General features: G+C 52.5%; 7 protein-coding genes across 7 annotated transcripts; 4 read left to right on the forward strand and 3 right to left on the reverse strand.

Annotated features, from left to right (window-relative positions):
* Positions 1-82: 82 nt before the first annotated feature.
* SPSK_09923 (small subunit ribosomal protein S23e) lies at positions 83-601 on the forward strand (the record flags this gene model as incomplete). Its single annotated transcript, XM_016736490.1, has 2 exons — positions 83-341; positions 423-601. 2 exons carry the CDS (start codon positions 83-85, stop codon positions 599-601), a joined length of 438 nt encoding a protein of 145 aa, XP_016586777.1.
* Positions 602-1,165: 564 nt separating this feature from the next.
* Positions 1,166-2,341, reverse strand: SPSK_09419 (4-hydroxybenzoate hexaprenyltransferase; the record flags this gene model as incomplete). The annotated part of the gene is made up of 1 exon (XM_016735991.1): positions 1,166-2,341. The coding sequence occupies one exon, from the start codon at positions 2,339-2,341 to the stop codon at positions 1,166-1,168; it is 1,176 nt and encodes a 391-aa protein (XP_016586778.1).
* Positions 2,342-3,247: 906 nt separating this feature from the next.
* SPSK_08315 (transcription factor jumonji) lies at positions 3,248-7,603 on the forward strand (the record flags this gene model as incomplete). The annotated part of the gene is made up of 1 exon (XM_016734918.1): positions 3,248-7,603. The coding sequence occupies one exon, from the start codon at positions 3,248-3,250 to the stop codon at positions 7,601-7,603; it is 4,356 nt and encodes a 1,451-aa protein (XP_016586779.1).
* Positions 7,604-7,935: 332 nt separating this feature from the next.
* On the reverse strand, positions 7,936-8,323 carry SPSK_10032 (uncharacterized protein; the record flags this gene model as incomplete). The annotated part of the gene is made up of 2 exons (XM_016736594.1): positions 7,936-8,144; positions 8,206-8,323. 2 exons carry the CDS (start codon positions 8,321-8,323, stop codon positions 7,936-7,938), a joined length of 327 nt encoding a protein of 108 aa, XP_016586780.1.
* A 4,731-nt stretch (positions 8,324-13,054) lies between these two features.
* On the reverse strand, positions 13,055-13,288 carry SPSK_10190 (uncharacterized protein; the record flags this gene model as incomplete). The annotated part of the gene is made up of 1 exon (XM_016736739.1): positions 13,055-13,288. One exon carries the CDS (start codon positions 13,286-13,288, stop codon positions 13,055-13,057), a length of 234 nt encoding a protein of 77 aa, XP_016586781.1.
* A 1,931-nt stretch (positions 13,289-15,219) lies between these two features.
* Positions 15,220-15,828, forward strand: SPSK_09860 (uncharacterized protein; the record flags this gene model as incomplete). The annotated part of the gene is made up of 1 exon (XM_016736428.1): positions 15,220-15,828. The coding sequence occupies one exon, from the start codon at positions 15,220-15,222 to the stop codon at positions 15,826-15,828; it is 609 nt and encodes a 202-aa protein (XP_016586782.1).
* Positions 15,829-18,610: 2,782 nt separating this feature from the next.
* SPSK_09487 (alpha-ketoglutarate-dependent 2,4-dichlorophenoxyacetate dioxygenase) lies at positions 18,611-19,704 on the forward strand (the record flags this gene model as incomplete). The annotated part of the gene is made up of 2 exons (XM_016736059.1): positions 18,611-18,721; positions 18,799-19,704. 2 exons carry the CDS (start codon positions 18,611-18,613, stop codon positions 19,702-19,704), a joined length of 1,017 nt encoding a protein of 338 aa, XP_016586783.1.

The following is a 19,704-nucleotide window of genomic DNA, read 5'->3' on the forward strand; positions in this document are numbered from 1 at the left end:
TCGCCCTTGGCCTCGGAACCAGCCGTCTTTTTGCAATCTGTCAAGGTGTCATCTTGTCTAACGCTGTTCGTTTCTAGCAAACATGGGTAAAGGAAAGCCTCGTGGTCTTAACGCAGCGCGCAAGCTCCGGAACAACCGCCGTGAGCAGCGTTGGTCCGATCTTGCCTACAAGAAGCGTGCCCTGGGTACCGCTTTCAAGTCGTCTCCGTTCGGTGGCTCTTCCCACGCCAAGGGCATTGTTCTGGAGAAGGTCGGTGTTGAGGCCAAGCAGCCCAACTCGGCTATTCGCAAGTGTGTCCGTGTCCAGCTCATCAAGAACGGCAAGAAAGTCACTGCTTTCGGTGAGTAAAACGATACATTCGACAATGCTGCTCTTGTGGGCCTTGCCAACCCAATACTAACTGATTCTCTCCTCTTCCCAGTCCCCAACGACGGTTGCTTGAACTTCGTGGACGAGAACGACGAGGTTCTCCTGGCCGGTTTCGGTCGCAAGGGCAAGGCCAAGGGTGATATTCCCGGTGTGCGTTTCAAGGTCGTCAAGGTGTCCGGTGTCGGTCTGCTGGCCCTGTGGAAGGAGAAGAAGGAGAAGCCAAGATCGTAAATAGCTCGGTCTTGTTTATTTTTCGCGGCAACAAGGGAGGATGTGCACCAACGGCGTCGACGGGCAGGCTTCGGAATTGTGTGGACGACACTGAACGTTAAAAAACTTGGGTTATCGGTTTTCACTTGTTACACAAAATCAAACGACGCAAAGACACCAAAAGGCAAAGGAAAGCGACCAACATAAAACTGCATGAGAAACAGTGCAGACCGGAAATGGGACTGCACAGCCGACAGTGACCGACTGAATGGAGAAACGGACGGTGCCCGGGTCCTGATCCCAGGTTCGTGGTCGAACCCGGACGCAAATATATCCTCGTGTATATTTGCCTTCTTGGTATCACCGGGCGAGTTGGCACTCTTTGGTTCGCTGTAGGGGTTTCTGGTAGTTTCAAGTCTAGCAAAAACAATGTAAAACATTCAAAAAAAAAAAAAAACAGTATCGTGCTCCATGTTGGCAGTGTCTTGAATTGAAAACTGCTATTACGTTGTATACCCGCTCTTTTATATTCTGTGTTGCATACTCGTACATGGTACGGGGACTGGCCCTCTGAATCTTTGTTATCTATGCCGCGATCTTCTTCTGGGGTTCTTGGTTGTTGTACCGAACTAGGTAGTCCACCCCCAGGCCAAGGCTAATCACACCGCCGGTCAATAGACAGCCGTTGACGAACCACCACCAGCAGTCCTTGACACTCTCAAGCTTGACCCGCTTGATCATGATGCCCAGTGTAGCCAATGCGCCGCCGCAGCTGCCCACAAAGAACACCGGGCCGGCACCAGATGCTACACCGGCAGCGGCCAGCAGGCCGATCTGCACAGCGCCCAGGCCGATCAGCACGGCCTTGGTCTGCGCAGCATGCTTGAGCGCAATGCTCTTGATGCCCGCCTTGGCGTCATCCTTGATGTCCATATGGGCGTAGATCATGTCGTAGAGTACTGTCCATGCAATATTGGAAGTATACAGGAATGCAGATGCCGCCAAAGCCGCCGAGTTGGACAAGAGATCAATGCCCAGTGCCGGGAAGCCCATGATGGCACCCCACGAGAATGTCAGGCCCAATACAAACTGAGGGTAGTATGTCACGCGCTTTGCCAGCGGGTAGGTCGCAACAAGCGCCAGACTCGGGATGCCGTAGTACAGGCAGGGCGTCGGGAACTGCAGCAAGATAGCCAGCCCTGTGAGAAGCTGTGCGCCTGTAAAAACGAGGGCATTATAGGGCGTCACAGCGCCGCGGGCAATCGGTCGCAGGCGTGTGCGGGCGACATGAGGATCAAGATTGCGGTCCCACAGGTCATTTATCGTGCAACCGGCACCACGCATGATGACGGCGCCCGTAAAGAAGAGCAAAGTTGTGCCAGCAACCGAGGCTGGTGATGCCATTGCTGGCTCAACCATAGGGGCGGCCATAAGTGTTGAGAAAAGGCAGGGGAAGAAGAGGTAGTATGAACCGGTAGGTTTGTCCAGACGAATGAGTTCTGCATACGGTACCCATGATGTGGGAAGAATCGAAAGAATGCCGGTTGTCGGTGGCGAATACGGCGCCGGTGGCCTCACATCCGGAGTGACGGCCGTTGCTGAAGCCGGACTGGACAGAACTGCCGTTGTGTGGATTCTGGAAAGTGCCGGTGGGCCACATATACGCACGGTCGATAGTCTTACGGGCACGCTGGAGTTCTTCCAGCTAGAGTTACCCGTCGAGAGACTGGCGTAAATTGTTTTCATCGCCCTGGACGACATTGGCCTGACAGCAACACGACGTGGTGACTGGTATGCCGGCCGCAAGGACCGGGCAACATGGAAGAACAACGACCCCATAGCAGGCGACTGTGAAATACGGTTAGTATTGTTAAAGAAGCAAAGCATCTGAAATTAAACCATATCCGGACCCTGTGTTGCACGCGGGTCTCCGGCGGGAGGATAGCTGAAAATGATCGCAAATCGAAATGGTAAAACCGGACTGATTGGTAAAGCATTGAGGTCTGTATCCAGGTGAAGCGTACCGTACACAGTGTTCTTTTCCAAAACTGCTTAAATTTCTTCAAGGTCTGTCAATGTCGTGAACTCCAAAGCTCCGTATCGCCAAGCTCCGTATCGCCTCGAACTCTGTCCGGAGCTGTGAAGTATGCTACACGATAGTACATTTTTGGGGAAAGTCGTGTTATGTAATCATGTAGCTCAATAAAACAGCACGCTCTCATTGGCTTACTGTTTCTTTTGAGAAGGCGCCGCCGCATGCCGGGGGTCGCTTCAAGCCGCCAGAACGCCGAACGGCTGGAGCCCGTGCAAAGAGAAAAAAGTGCAGGCGCAAACATTATCTCGTCGCCGCCTAAAACACGATCAATTCTGTTGCATACGCGACCTTGCTCGCGACGACTCCTTCACCGCTTTATTTGCCTGCCGCGCGCTACGTGCAGCATGTTGACCCCGGCATGCTTTGCGATCCTAGCAGGCCACTACATGCGTTAGCAACAATCATTCTCAGCCTTCTCTAGCACCACCTCATCTGCGCCATTGCGCCACTACGAGATTCGCTGCTTTGCAACACGATACTCCCGCGCCACCGGGACGGTGGGTTCACACCTCTTATAGGCACACCTCCCACTGCAGGCACACTTGGCTGTGCCTCGTGCCCGACTCGCCACGATGCCTCCGGTCGCAATACACCCGCAGGCGAAGTTCGACCCAATCCCACCGGACCTCGACCTCCACGCCCTCGTTCAGGACACGCCCAACTTCGAATGGGCCACACAAATCTCTGCGTCTGAGATATTTGCGCTCGGCCAGCAGCGGTTCGAGAAGCTTGTAATGATCCACGTCATCAACGGCGGCAAGCCCCTCGTTATCAAGGACTGGAACGACCGTCTGCCCAAGGACCTCTTCAGTGCCAAATGGCTCGAGGAGGTATACAACCGCAAGGAGGAGCAGGTGTGGGACATTAACGGGAAGACCAACATCCCCATGACCATGGGCCACTACTTGCGCTCCATGAAGCAGCTCACGGACCAGTGGACGCCTCGAAACTTCCGCGACGAACGCCGTCAGCGCCTCTACCTCAAGGACATTGACTGCCCGCCCGAATGGCAAGAGAAGCTGGCCAAGGTTCTCCCACGGCTAATCTTCTATCTCAACGAGGACATTGAGGGCGGCCACAGCACGAACCACTACGGCATGACCGATGATGGCCAGGATATGTTTGTAGACGACCGCCCGACGGCCCGCGCTGGCGACCTGATGAGCAGCCTTCCGCCCGAAATGCGTGCCGACAACCTCATGTGCTACATTGGCCACGAGGGCACATACACACCGGCCCATCGAGAGATGTGCGCCAGTCTGGGCCAGAACATCATGGTCGAGGCTTCGGGCTCTGAAAACGGCGAAATCCCCGGCAGCTCGATTTGGTTTATGACCGAGACCAAGGACCGTGAAGTCGTCGGCGAGTACTTCTTGTCCATGTTGGGTCACGATGTCGAGATCGAGAAGCACTTTGCGCAGATCAATGCCTGGAAGAAAGCTGCCTTTCCCGTCTATATCGTCAAACAAAAGGTGGGCGACCTCATTCTGATCCCGCCACTGGCGCCGCACCAGGTTTGGAACCGTGGCACACGAACCATGAAGGTGGCTTGGAACCGCACTGTTGTCGAGACACTGGAGATGGCGCTGCACGAGGCTTTGCCCAAGGCGCGACTTGTCTGTCGTGACGAGCAGTACAAGAACAAGGCCATTATCTACTATACGATGAAGAAGTATTACAAGGTGCTCGAATATGCGCAGACGGACCGCCAACTTGTCTCGTTTGGTATCGACCAGGACACCATGCGCAACCCTGTCCGAACCTCGCAGGTCGCCGACGACTTCAAGAAGTTGATGCGGCTATTCACAGAGATCCTCGTGGACGAGATGTTCAACACTAAAGAGAAAAACGTCGAATACATCCCCTTCGATTCCAACATCACGTGCTCGTACTGCCGGTCCAACATTTTCAACCGCTTTCTGACGTGCAAGCACTGCGTGCGGCCACTTGCCGACGGCGACGAAGATACATATGATGTCTGTATGGAGTGCTACGCTATGGGCCGCTCGTGCATGTGCGTTTCGGGCCTCGGCTGGTGTGAGCAGTGGCCATGGGAGGAGCTTGTCAGCAACTACGACCGCTGGCAATCCATGGTAGTAATCAACGATGGCTTTATCGACGCCTTCTCATCGCCGGCTCCCCTCGAGGTGGCTAGACTCCGTTCTGGCAAGAAGCCAGTGGCACAGATTTGTCAAGAGCAGCTTCGCCGACGGCCGTTCAGAGATATCACGAAACCCCTGGAAAAGCCCGAGGTGCCCGAGGAGCCCGAGGCGCCCGAGGTCGACGACAACGGCAAAGTTATCAAGAAGAAAACGAAGAGTCGGTCGAAAAAGGGCGATACCTACCGTTGCCACGTCTGCTGCCACAAAGATCACAGATACCGCCTCGCGTTTTGCACGACACCCGGCTGCCTTGAGGCTTACTGCTATGGTGTACTGTACCGGGGCTTCGACATGATGCCCCAATCAATCATGCAAATGGAGTACTGGAAGTGCCCCCGGTGCATGAAGATCTGCAACTGCGGCGCCTGCAGGCGAGCGGGCATCACCAACCCGTACATTCCAAAGGGCACTCTACTTGGCCACGATACACGTCCCATTGCCGACGACCGAAGTGTCGAGTCGCTCATCAATTTCCGATTACACAACTTGCTATGGCTGAAGAACAGCGGCGAGGAGGGTCGCAGTATTGCCAGCAAACGTATGCAAAGACTACGACAAGAAGCCGACGCAGCAAAAGCCCAAGGAGCTGAAGGCGAATTAGAAAATGGTTTCGGTAGTTTACAGAATGGCAGCCAGGACCACAGCGTGGTGGACAATGACCATGATTTTGGGGCCACGATGGTGGCCGGACCGAACAGTGCCCACCCTCTTCACGAAATCCATGGCGGCGAGTCCGGCGTCAACCCGTCTCTGCTTCAGGACGGCTCGGCTACATCTTACCCGGAGCTGGTCGACGGTTATCCTAACCCATCGGACTTTATGCTCAACAACGAGCTGGCGGTGACGACCTTTGGCAGAGCGTACTACATGGACGACGACGACAGCCCGAACAAGATCTTGTTCGACCCGTACCATGAACCTGCGCCGAACCCAACGGTCGGCAGCTTAGGCTCGATGGATACACTGCCTGAGTTCTTGGAGGGCTATACACACAAGCCGATTCGTAAACCAAAGCAGGAGAAAGACCTAGATCCCGATTACACCGGCCCAAAAAAGAGAAACCGAAAGGCTCCGAAGCCAGCCACCGACACTGATCCTAACATGAACCTGGACCCAGCGCTATTGAACGCACAGCACCCGCCACCTGCGACCACCGCTGCTGACATTGGTGCTACGGCTACGGGAGATATTGCCAGTTCCGAGATCACTACAGCTGCTGCTCCTCCAGCGGCTACCTCGCCAATCGAAGCCGTGATCGCAACGGCCATGGCAGGTGCCGCAGATGGTGCAGCTAATCAGGAAGCAAAAACGGTCGAAAACAACAATGCCGATACTGCCAACAATGAAGACGAAGAAGAGGAGGTTAACGGACCGACCCATGGATATCCCGCCAACATTATCGAACTTCGGCACGCAAGGCCAAAGGTTTCGTATCTTGTTGATGAAGCCAGCGGTGACGAAGCCGACGAAGAGGTCACGACGACCAAGGAAAAGGTTGCTGTCGTCAACGACACGGATGTTATTCCGTCAGTCGAAAAGGAGCCGTCTGCCGAGGTTGCTCCGGTCTCACCATCGCCATTGCCGGCTAGAAGCACCATAGAGTCGACCAAAGATACCACAACTGCAACTGCCGCTGCTGGTTCTTCTTCCAAAGAGGCTGGACAGGCACAACCCGAGCGTCGGAAGCGTGGTCGACCGCCACGGTCAAGTATGGGCGACTTAGCAGGTTCAGTTGCCACACCGTCAAGCGAGCCTGCGGCAAAACGGTCTCGCATTGCAGCCTCCCTTGCGTTTGCTGGAAAGAAGTCCGTGGAGGGCTTTGGCAGCGCCTGGAAGCCGGTCAATGCGGCACGTCCCGGGCGGCCTCCCAACAAGGGGCGCACAAGTACGGCTGGTACCGGCAAGGACGACGACGACGACAGCGACAGCGACAGCGACAACTCGTTCCGAGGCCCCAGCAGTGCTCCGCCAAAGAGGAAGCCGGGCCGGCCACCTAAAAGAGCGGGACGTCCCAGCCTCTCTGTTGGGCGTCCCAGCAGTCCCAATACCCCGGGTGTCCTTCCGCCCCCTTCCATCCAATTCATGTCCATGGCAGAACGCATGGCGCTCAAGGGCAAGAAGTTCAAGATGGGCGGCAAGAAGAAGGACAAGAATAAGGACAGTAGCGCAACATCTTCAACTGTCAAATCACTGTCAACGGCGACCGCCCCTGCACCTGCGTCCAAATTTTCGTCGGCTGTCATGATTGAGCCCGTGAACAAGCCAATGGTCATACCCTCGTCATCGACAAAGGAGACGAGGTCTACGCCTAAGCCTGCTCCAACGGTCACTCGTCGCCGTACAAGCCTCTCTAACGAGAGTAGCAATGACGAGTTCCCTCGTCCCACGCCGCCGTCCTTGCCCTCACGCGGCGCCTCTTTAGGCAGCCGTGGACGTGGACGTGGCCGCGGACGCGGACGTGGCCGGCCGGCTCGTGGGCGACCCGTTGGGATATCTCGTGATGGCGGCCCGACCATGGTACGGCTTGTCAGTTCAGACAGCGAAGGCGGTGACAGTGGCGACGAAGACTACCAAGGTGGCGGCAAGAAGACACCCGTCTCGCAGCAACATGATGACTCCGAAAGCAACACTGACGACAGCGACGAGTCCGGTGCGGGCGCATCTAATGTTCGCAAACCCTACTTTGCGCGCCGTGGCGGCGGACTTCGTGGCCGTGGCCGGGGACGTGGTCGAGGCCGTCGGCAGCCCCCAGGCGTGACCAGGTAAGACCTGGAAGTCCAACTGGGCTGACGAAATCGAGCGTCCGCGTTTATTGTATGTTTGTGTTTTCCGTTCTCTCCATATACCATTTGCTTACACCCTTGTATTTCTTTGTCGTCTTTAATTCTTAGAGGTCCTCGTAGTTTAGCCAACGCTCAGTGTATTTTTTTGTTGTTGTTATTGCAGTCGAATATACCCTATAGAGCCCCAATGCTGTCCTTCCATTTACATTTTCCCGTTATACCTAATCTGCAAATGCAAAACCTCGTCCCAAATGCAGTTGCACACTTCCTTTCTTTTTTGGGGACCCTGTCGATATGTATAGGCAGAGCAGTTGTCTATGCCTTGTTCTTGCTGCTGGACGGCTGCTTGGCATTGTGTGCGGCCTTGGCCTGCTCGACGGCGTCTTTTACGTTGAAGTTGGACCGATCTGCTTTGACGTTCTCTTCACTGTCCGAGGCCAGTGAGGACATCCACTCGCCCTCGCCCTTTTTCTGGCGCTCCAGGGATGCCTTTTTGAGCTTCTCGACTTCGAACTCGGGGTCATCTTGAGGCGTGTTAGTGATGGGAAAACGGAAGATAGCGAAGGAGAGGCGAGCGATACTCACTGCTCTCGGATTCACCGTGCCTCCGTGCGACGGTCGTCGACAGCGGCCGAACTGCTATTGGGACGACCGCAGAGGCTGGGCGGAGGCTGAGAACGCTGGTGCGAAGCAAGGATGCCATGTTGGATGATGCGGTTGAGGGGTGTGGCGACGCAAGGTTTCAAAAGTTGAGTAGTGATGAAGCAATTGGTACTCCGTCAATGAAGAGCCGATGATAAAAAGGTGTATCAGTTTAATTTCAATTGCCGAGAGCATGTTGCCCCTCGTTCTTCAACGGCCCCAGGGGAACGGTGATTACCACACAAAGTTGCTGAACTGTAGCATGTGTATGACGTAATTGTTCTGGGCAAAGAACGACAACGAATGCTCGAGACTGTCTCTTACCCAAAAACAGCAAATAAGACCACCGCTACAACATCGGTTCTTTTCGTTGGTTATAGGTCCCATCTATCAATCCCTTGGAATTCTAACTATACTTTTTGTAACTATTTTGGTATGCCCATGAAACCCTGTACAACGTTGGGATGCTTTTATTGCCGTTTTCCAAATGGTTAATCGATGTGCCTCAGCACCACATTTCCTAGTCAGCCCTCCGGACTGACCATAAAACGGTGTTACATTTGTAGGAGTTAAATTATGCAGAAATTCTTTACTGTTGTGCATAGTTATCGTGCTGTTCGTTTTGTGTACATTAAAAAAAAACAAAATACTGTGCTAAAGGTTTGAAGGGTTTACAAAAAATTTAATAAAACTTGTAATGTTACAATACAATAACGAGCAATTTTTTTCTACAAAAAAATAAAAAATAGAAACCTTAAAAGGACATAACAAAAGTGTCAGTAACTCCAATATTATTTTGACTTCCTGATGTTGTCGTGCCCATGAGAATGTTTCTGCGTGATGCCTTTTCTATGGCTAGACTACCAGCTGACGGCACGTGACAGCCGCCGTTGTATGGAACAGCCCCATCAAAGTCCAAGCTCCTACTAGCCCATTTCTACTCCGGGGGTGGCTTTGGCGTGTGTTACGGTCCGTGCACAGTCGGGACGCCACGTTACAGGGTCATTGACCATCAGCAGGACGTCACGTGGTCGATGAGATCACTGATGTGCTGCTCAACCCCTTTTCATCCGAAGCAAATTTCATGCAGGCAGGCAACCCGCCTGCATAGCCACCCGAGAAGGGATGCTGCAGTCTGCCGGAGTGGGACACCAAGGAAGAGGCCACCCAGATCTATCAAGCCTACGACGTTTTTGGGCGTGACTTGCAGAGAGCCCTCGACATTTCGGGCTCCTGGCTGGGAATGCAAGAAGGAGTCTTTGTACGAAGTAGCCCAAACCAAGGCAGAACATCACAGCCACCCAAACAAGCGATCGGACGCCCTCCGTGAACAAGAAACAAAGAGGTTCAAACTTTAATGCAATCAGAGTGCATATGAAGAACGGCATGCCTTTCGCATACCCTGAACCAATTGATGTAGCGGCATTGCAAAATCTGCCTCTTCTTCTCCCAAAAATAGCAATGCAGTTTTTCGTTCCACGGTTTGTTGGAAGATCCAGACCTTTTGTTTCTGACCACTTTATTCTCTCCTGCCCCCCTGCGTCGTATCGCTTATTCTGACGTGTGCCTCTTTCCCATCTGCAGGGAATATGGTGTGTCACGTTAAAACCAAGCAATTTAAACACGGGACACATCAAAAGCACTCCATCAAAAACGCTTCGCCGGGGCCCAGTTGATTGTTTCCAGCGTGGCCTGCCCGTGTGGTATAATACTCATCGTCTCTGTTATCAGTGGAAAGGGAAAATAAACACAGAAGTGTTTGACTGATCAACCCAGGTTTTGGTGTCTCTTGTCTCTTGCTCTTCGTTCTTTCTTATGCTGCCGTGTTTCTTGTCCTGCCGGTTCGTTTTAAAGTGTGAATGGCGTGCACGGAGCTTGCGTGATCTTCCCATGGGGGTCCCTTTTAGCGAAGAGAACAAGCCAGGATGTGAGCGACTCTTGTCTTCCTGCCATCCTCTATCTCTGCTTCTCACGTCTCTGTCTTCAATTACTCTTCGAACGCGTGGACGACATAATTTTCGTGTCCCTAGAGCAATGGACCGCGCGGTCAATTAAATTGAAATGCATACGAATACGCGCCATTGGCGGCTAGCAGGGTAACATGCTTCATCCGGACAGGATCGTTATGGACCAGTGAAAACGTGTGGGAGGCCGACTTAAGTTTTGTTACGAGGGCGGGAGGGGGCGCTATTGACAGGCCTGTTGTTGAATGATAGAGAGGACAGAACCAAGACATGGGGGCCATGCAGAACCTTTCACCGCTCTTTACAAGGGTTTTCTAGGCCTATTTACTTTGGTGGTGTGAGAAGGAGAACCGATGGGGACGATCGTGGTGTAGGGTTACGGCGAGGGATTGGCCAGAGGGCAAAGAACGGCAAAATGACAGCTCTGGAACATTGTGCCACTGGAACCAGGCAAACTGTTGAGAAAGACCGCACAACCATATCACATTCTTGGACACAATGTTGCTGGATACTTTGGGTAAGCTGACCATGCGCTTCCGGGGAAAGATACAAACCCGAAGTAAGGGATGCTAGTCACGAGTGAAAATCGAAAGGAAAGCGATACGATGTAGTCTTTGATGCCATCCCACTGGTCCAAGCCCGTTTCTTCTGCACAGGACGTTTCTGCACAAGATCGGCTTGATGTGCACGGTTTCTGTGCGGTTTCTATGCAGCTCCTTTCTTCCCTGCTTCTTTTCAAGAGTGAAACACCTGTGAGCTTTGCTTGTCTTGCCTGCCTTGAGAGGAGTCTTGTCCGTCGACAATGGAATGATGCTGTTGCTAGGCGAGCCAGCTGTTGTTTGTTGAACGGCGTGAGGCGGAATTCCGGCGCACCGTTAGGAATAGGGCAATGGGCATAGATACACATGTTCGATGCATGTTTGGGGTCACTGCCAGACATGAACGAAAGACAAGAATATTTTGACCGTCTCAGTATTTGGAGAGCTTTGAACCGCTGTGCCCTTGGAAGACTTTCATACTTGTTTTCTTCTTTAAGCTTTTCTTCCGCTTCCGCCTCGGTTTTGATTATCAACACGCTCGTTCAACAGGGCTGGGGCTGCAAATGACTTGAAAGGCATTGCCTCCGCCCATCGACGCTCCTGCCAGCCGGCGTTATGTGACAATGTGAGCAATCTATGTCGGACAGAGCAATTACCTTGAGTAAAGGTGGAGATGCAATAGAGCCTCCGGCACACACAGCCAAATAAATTGGCATGTTTTGTCGAGCAATGCAGTGAAGCGATGGATATTGCTAAGATGCACAAAAGGCTAATAAAGTGCATTTAGAGCCGCTGGATGGTAAGCAACATTGTCCAATGAGGACGACCGTCCAGACCTCCCTCGTCTTCCCACATCCTTCCTCCATCTCACGATCGCTCCCCGCCTCCTGAAACATTCAGTCTATCCACGGCTCAGTTGGGTACGTGGGGGGAGGGGGTCTTGACGTTTGAATTGTCCTCCCGCTCCGATCTTGACCCTGCTAAAAGTCGTGACGATTTCTTCTCAGTGTCCAGCAAGACATGCACAACTCCATCCTTTAGAATCATTGTCTCCACATATGTACTATCGTGCTCCGTACCTTCTCCCTAAAACTTAAATACGACGTCAGAGCATTGAGCAAAGGCGTGGTTGGTAACGGACGTGCGCCCATTGCTTCTACGACGTAATTTATAGCCAGGAACAGGCACGTATCTCACAAGAATATATGCAGGCGGGTTCACCCCTGGGAACTTGACCGTCTTGAAGAACTTTGACGTGTGTAAGAAGTAGTCAAGAATTCAAGAAAGAAAAAAGTAAGAATGCAAGTGGCAAGGAATATGAAAAAGAGGTGGCCGATCGAAAGGGTTATCGTCCGAAGCCAGGACTGTTCTCTCTGGCCTCATCTGGCGTCCAGTCGGCCGACGGTGGCCAGACTGGACAGGCCGTCCCTGTCTCGTGAGGTTCGCAGCTTCAGAGACGCCAATAAGCCTATGGATCCTCTTCTCGACCAACCCTCCCTCCGCAACGCCAGTCCACCCTTGCTTGCAACCCAGCAAGGCGGCAAGTGATGATAGGTCGACAGTGCAGAGCTTTTGCGGCAAACGTCGTGTCAAGAGGCAGGTCTAGATCGAGAACCAGCGCCAAAGGGTGGACAAAAGTACATCGTACGTGGTACTACCTGTGTTAGAAACTTGCATCGCCAGAGTGTTGTACTGTGCAGAGATGCTCTGTGTTTTGTGTCGCATGTAAGAACAACTCCGCAATTTGCAAACCAAGGTCACTCACTGCACGCCGACCAGGGAGGGTCTGGGCTGGTCAAAAAGAACCTGCCAAGACCGAGGCGAAAGCACAAAGGCACCTTTCTTGGTCACCCCTCCTCCCCCCTTTTCTGTTTCTGATTCGGTCGCGGTCTTGAGGCAGTTTCACCGTTCGGGACCTCCAAGCACACGCCTCAACAAAATGCTCCAGCGTGAGAGAACCCAGAAGCCAGTCCGCATATTGCCTGTAAATTACTACTTTTCCGCATGCCCTCACAGCTGTCGTACTCCGTGCTCCGCAGTGCAAAGAGATTACAGTCCAGCGGCTATGCACTGACATCCACCGCTAGGGTCCATTTCCGCCCAAAGGTCATGCAATGCAAGGCGACTCACTTTGTTATTACGCTGGAGCGCAGCAGATGGGGCCCTCTAAATTGCATTGTTCGAGCCCCTTTTCTGTGAAGCATCAAAAGCGAAGCGAGACAGTCCAGAGAGGTTCGGTTGATTGTCGCGTGCCCCGTACGGAGTATCTTACACCTCTTGATTGCCATCCTATTCGCCATTTAAGGGCTTCTCGTCATCTGGCGTGCGCCGACATGGCTGATCATCGTGCTGCGAGTTCATTTGCATCTTGAGTACGGCCACACCGTGAACAAAGTGGGTTGGGATGTCTGCGGAGGAGCCGCTCTGGAAGCTCCGATACGAAGCGAGCAGTCGGAAGGCATCGGAGGGTTGCGCAGCAGTGAACTTGTCTGGAATTTTGCCGGTTGCGTGAGCAAGTGGCATGCTGTTGCTACCAAGTCCATCCGGCCTGCACGCCAGAGAAATTTGATGGGCACGCGGGACATGGACACAAAGAGGGCGGCGAAGACCTGAAGGAAAAGAGAAGTGCTGGCGCTGTCGCTCCAGCCGCCAGTCCAATTTGACCCGAAACCCTGTCTAGGACTGTCACAGCCAGACGGCCTCGACGGCCTAGCGCTTGGTCATGGCTGGGCCAATGGCTGAGTGGCAAAACTCGATGGTGGCGAACGGAATGTGCAGAGTGAAATGCAGAAAAGCGGGGTCCACGTTGCGGCGACCATTGATAATGGTGTGGAGTCTTGCACGCTACGCCTGATATGGGCCAAAATGAGCAGGAAAGTGTGAGTGGAGACATTTTATATGGGTCCAATCGCTCTTTCCTTTTGCCTTATTTGCTCTCTGGCTGTTTGGGGCCCCGTCCGGTGGACACAGTGCGCGGGGCACGTGCATAAGTAGTCAGTTTCTATTTCCGCAGCGCCCTGCTGTCCTTTGCATTCTGTTTTGATTCTCCACTGTTCTTCAGCCTTTTTGGTTTGTTTTTGTTTTCTTTCTTCCTGATCCGTTCTCGGCCACCTGATGCAAGTTGCAGTCCTGGCATGCCAGCCCGCACTGTGCCCTCCGCACCACCCTTGATCCGGCCTAGCCATGCCCGCTATTGGGCCAGCCCAGACGCTGCGCCCCTCCTTCGCCTCTGTCGTCCAGCGCTCGAATGAAAAGAATGCACATTTTACTGCACTGTGCTCATCATCATGCAGCCTGCTGCATGGTTTCCTTCCCTTCCCTCTTCGATCAACTTCCCAGCCGCTCTCGCCTTGTCCAGACGCTATTTCTGAGCACCTATTCGCTTGTGAAGAGTGTCGCATGCATGCACACTCCAGCCTCTGTTTTTCACCTTCGCACACACCAGTCCCCTCCAGCTCTCACTGGGCAGAACGATCCTCTAGTCCCCTGCACACTGTATACGTACTATCACCCAACGACTGTCTCCTGGCTAGCCAGGGCGTTAGTTGCCTTCCTCTGGCAATTTCAGTGGTTGACAAGACCCTCGATTGACTGGGGCGGACTTTAGCCCGTAATGCGTCGAATCGTGCACTGTGCTCCTCGACATTCTAGAGTGCCTGCTGGTCTGCTGGCTGGTTCTGGTAGTTTTCTGCCTGCTTCCAGGCCCAGTCCAACTGAAGTCCTGCTTTCGTCGCTGTGGCATTTGTTCGACCTCCCGCTCTTTCCCATTTCCCTCGCCCTTCTCGCTTTCTTTCTTCGCTCTTTCCCTCCCACACCGCACTGAAAACTCTCACACCCACAACCGACCCATATCCCCCAACCACCACCGAACCGATCAAAAGTGCCCTCTCTCCCAATCCCGTTCCTCTTCTACTTTCGCAACCTGCATCTTCATCTTTCAAACCTCTCTTTTCCGCACACCACACCCAAGCAAGCACTTCTTCCTCTCGTCCCCTTTCTTCTCTACCATCACATCTTACTCTTCTTCCTTGACGGTCTTCTTTATTTACGTTCTTCCATTTCTTCTTGATACCATCTACTTTTCACTGCTCAGTCTTCTATCACTGCCTGATTTCCCTCCATTTCGCCGATATCGTATTGCTTCGACACATTTGGTCTTTTTGACGACCCAACGAACCTTGAGTTGACTTTGGAAAGCAACTTGGTTGAACAATCCCTCGACATCGTTGGGCACACTGCTACTTTGACAGGCAAACGATCAAAAATAAGAACGCCACTTGGGAGTTTACCTACACAACCCAAGATCGAGTCATATTTCTACCTAAATAAATACATGCAAATCTGGCAACCACGGCAATCCTCCACTCTCCAAACGACAACAAGTTCTTCACCAACCAACACCCACCCCAACACAATATCTATGTTGATTTGAGTTCAACACCCGTCGGTCGATAATGTCTTACTACTACAATGCTCACCAGCAACATACCACGACGGCAACGGCGCCCGCTGTCAGCCACTCCCACCACGGTGGCCGGAGTCGGCGGGCGCCTCGCCTGTCCGTGTCCCAGAACGCACACAAGCAGCAACAACATCATCAGTACCGCCAGATTCGCTCGATCAAGGAGATGACTGACAGCCTGAACCTGACCGCCTTCCGCGTCAAGTTTGAGGCTGGTCGCTCGTTTGACTTGGAAGACGATATGGAGTTCTGCCCGTCCTTGCTGACCGAGAGCGACTTGGTTTCTATCCACAGTGCCTCCTCTGAGCGGTCTTCGCTGGCAAGTAACTCTCCGGAGCACTCGCCATCGCAACCTGCCCAGGCGGCACCTGCATTCTCCCTCAACGCATCGTCTCCTTCCTTTACTCTCCCTGCGCTGCAGCAGACACAGCAGCACACCATGAAACTTCACCAACCCGCCGCCACCCGGGCCCGCAACCCCATTCCCATTGTCAACCCTGGCTCCCGCCCCGGCTCCCACATGAGCATGGCTACGCCCGTTCAGCCGTCGGTGTCCCCTAGCATGCGTCTCCCGCAGCAGACGATTGGCACTGTCTGGTAAGGTAGCCAATACTGTATTTTTGATGATCTTGTCTCCTTCCCTTCTGTCATGTGCAAAAAAGGGAGCAATGATCTCCTGGTGCAGTTTTGGTTGTCTCTCCTTTCAGTACTTGAACCTGTGTGCACGGGGTTTTTCGAAGTAGAACAGAGACACCCAGCAGCTCCAATTTGCTTCGTTTCTATCGACAGCCAAACTATCTTGACGCGGACACCGACAAACTCAACCAATAAAGAACAACTAAACGCGGCGGGCCATTGATTTTCATCGCGGAACTCTCTTTCACTGCGTGGGCGGGCACGACAACAACGAATAGAGTGGATACCGGTATCCTCCTCCCTCACCTGTACGACGTTTTCCTAGCGGGGACCGGAACTCCGATTCGACCAGTTTATACTTCTTCGTTTATCTATACCCTCTGTACAAACAACTCCGCTTCTTGCTCGACGACGTCTACCGATTGTCACCGACAGTTCCCCCTATTCGTCCTACTCCAATGTCCGGCGCGGCACGGATGATTCTCGACCTCGCTTTTGTTTCTTTGTTCTATTCCCCCTCTCAAAATTTCCCCGATTAATTTCTTGTTTTGCTTCTTTCATCGATCGACAAAATCGAAAAGAAAAACATACCACGATTGGGAACAGCGGTGTTTCCTAGTTTCGAAAGATTATGGCTGTCTTGAGTCGACGAATTGGCGTTTTTTTGCTTTGTTCTTTTCAGCACTGGCGACTTCTTTTTCAAGCGCTAACCGGCAAATCTTAATCCTCTGCATATTCGGTTTTTATTTACGACCACGGAGTTTTACGGAACTGCATCAGATCTTCTTCGCTCTTTTTTTGCGTCATACAGGAGCGAGCGACTTTTTTCTCTCTACTACTACGATAAAAAACGGTTCATTATGGGTCCACGAGTTGAAAGACAAAAAATATCTGTTTTTTTAGATCAAGTCTCTTTTTGTCAGCGGCTTTTTCTTTCTTTCGTCTCATGGTTTTCATCATTTCATCTCTCATTTTTAGTTCCCGCACGTTGTCCAAGGACTCCAGCGGTTGGTTGGGAGTTGAGTTGTTGCTTTTTTCACTCGGTGTTTGATGCTTTGATTTGTAAAATTCAAAGGGGTTGTCATTGTCATTTTGTCATTTTCGAGCCACATAGGGGATAGGCTTGCAGGCAACGAAAGCGGCCTTTGCGTTGCGTTTGGGTTTATTGTGCTTTTATTTTTCTTCCTTTTGGTTTTTGTCTCATATCTTTTCGTCATCTTTCTGTTATTTTTTTTCTGTTCATTGTCGTTTTTCACCTTTTCGGGAATGGGTTTTGTGAAACCGGATCTCGCAAATGTTCCATTTTCTTGTTGGCTTTTCGTAGCTTTCGGGAACGTGGACATATGGGAGAGGTTTCTTGCGGAGTTGGTATCTTGCGTTTTGTCGCCTGTCTACGTCTACTTGTTTTGTCTTGGAAGATTCCCGTGTTGCGATTCGAGATATGAGACTACTACCACTGGAAAGGGGAAACATGAGGAGCAAATGGAGCATTTTTGCGTCGTTCTGCATATTCTACTTCGTTGTACTATTTGGCAGCGACTCGGATATCGGCTAGCCTTTTTTTTTAGCTATTTACGTGTTTACCTTCTTACCTTTGAGTGCCTTATCGTCCGTGAATTTTAATTGTTGGGTTTACTCTCATTGATACGTCTAGTATTCCTGACATGTTTTAACTCGTGATGCTGTCATGTATTCGACTCTTGTCGACGACTGTTTTGCTGCCATGGAACGCCATATTTGCGGTCCTCGTCGTGGATTGCCAATGCCAGCACGCTTCCAAAGGCGGCGTAGCACTACTTGTACTTTGCAATGGTAGACCACTCACTTTGTCACGAAGGGAGGCATGTAGTGAGTGACGTTCTCTTAGAGAGCATGTTCGGATCCTTCGTTCCATGGAGGCTAGGAGAAGGAACTGTATTCTTGTCCGACTCACAGCTGTGAATTATTTTGATGGAATACGACCTTGCTTGAATTTATATCAACATCTATCTATCTTAAGCGAAGGGAGGTTGCGCAAACATAATTAAGCATGAGACGGTGGACCTTGCGTTGGCGAGGTTGTTGTTCGACTTTCAATATGATCTTGTTAACCGACATGGGGCTGAGTGGCGCTTCAGAGCGTGCGCATGTCCTATCTCGACTACTATCAGAAGGGTATTTCAATAAAACAGCCTGTATGGCCCTCTGTGGGCAACGATACAGTCACAAGGCGAGGTAATACGTCGAGGAAGAAGACTTCCGCAATCACGACGTCGAAACAAGCTTTCACTACGTGTTGTTGGTCTCCTGCATTGACGCTATCCTGGGTTGGGGCAGATGATTCCGATGACACTTGTAAACATTTTGAGCAGACCAGAGTCGACTGCATGTAAGGTTGGTAATCCTTGACTGCGTTTATGGTCTCCCCGGGCTGGTTCCCCCGCATCTTAGAACGCTTCCTGGTCTTCGGCACTTACGTTTTATGCCATCTCCTCTTGGCCAGCATATACCGCAAGTAGACTTCTTGACGGCCAGTTACCCAGTTCGGCCTTATAAACGCGGCGTGAGAAGAGAAAATAAAAAGGGCACAAGGTAGCACTAGAGACGACATGATAGATTTGATTTGACTTTATTCACTTTGAGATGGGTTGCTGGTTCGAGTGATCCTAAGGAGAATTTTGTTTTTGCGTTTTCTATTTATATTTCGGTTTCCATTTTAATTCGCCTGCCGGCCTCCCTTTCAACAAGTGCCATTCACTCGTTTCGAAATGCTCACGTTTACGCCGGTCCACGCAACCTTTGGTGCCGAGGTGCACGGCGCCGACCTCGCAACACTATCGGATGTGGGCCTCGACGAGATCAAAGCCGGCATCGCCAAGGTACTTGGTTCCTCCTTGCGAAGCAAAGCTAAAACCAATAAACAAAAAAGGGGTTTCTTTGCCTAACCAGTCTGTAGTACGGCTTCCTCGTGTTCCGCGATACAGGCCTTGACGATGACAGCCATGTTGCTTTCTCAAAGCGTCTCGGTGATCTTGACAACATTGCGCGGTTTTTATCTCCCGGCCGCAAGATGCGGTACCGACACCTCGAACTGTTTGATGCTGGCAACCTTGATGCCGACGGCAACGTCCTCGACCCGGATTCGCCCCGTGCCCATCAGGCCAAGGGCAACTGCATTTTCCACGTCGACTCGTCCTTCAACCCGCGTCGTGCGTCGTACTGCCTGCTGCGGGCCGTTCAACTGCCGCCGGCCGGTGCTGGTGGGAACACAACTGACTTTGCCGACTCGCGCACCGCGTACGACACGCTGCCTGCCGACCTCCAGCAGCAGCTCCTGGCCAACAACTATGTGGGCCGGCACTGCATCGCACACTCGCGCAAGCTCGCCGACCCGGAGTTCTACCACGACCTCGACCCAGGGTCGCAGCCGCACATGCGCCACCACATCCTGCAGCGGCACGAGCCGAGCGGGCGGCTGAATCTGTATGTAGGTGCACACTTGCATAGTCTCGAGACCGAGGCGAAGGGTCTTGTGGATGCAGACGAGTCGACCCGCCTCATCCAACAGCTCAATGCGCATGTAAGCAGCGCGCCGTTTGTCACGTCGGTGACGTGGCAGAAGCCTGGCGACATTGTCATGTGGGACAACCGCGCAGTGCAGCACCGGGCGGGCGAGGGGTCGTATGGCACGCACAAGCGCGACCTGCGGCGCACGACGGTGCACGATGACAGCCCTACCGCGTGGGGACTGAATGCGACATCGACGGCGATGCCTGGGTTTGTGTATGACCCGACCGCAGGCAACACGACCGGGGCGATCTCGTCCGAACTGCCCGCGTCCGTTCCTGTCGCTGTGTCGTAG

This window comes from Sporothrix schenckii, assembly GCF_000961545.1.
Source record: "Sporothrix schenckii 1099-18 chromosome Unknown Cont44, whole genome shotgun sequence".
NCBI classification, from domain to species: Eukaryota; Fungi; Ascomycota; class Sordariomycetes; order Ophiostomatales; family Ophiostomataceae; genus Sporothrix; species Sporothrix schenckii.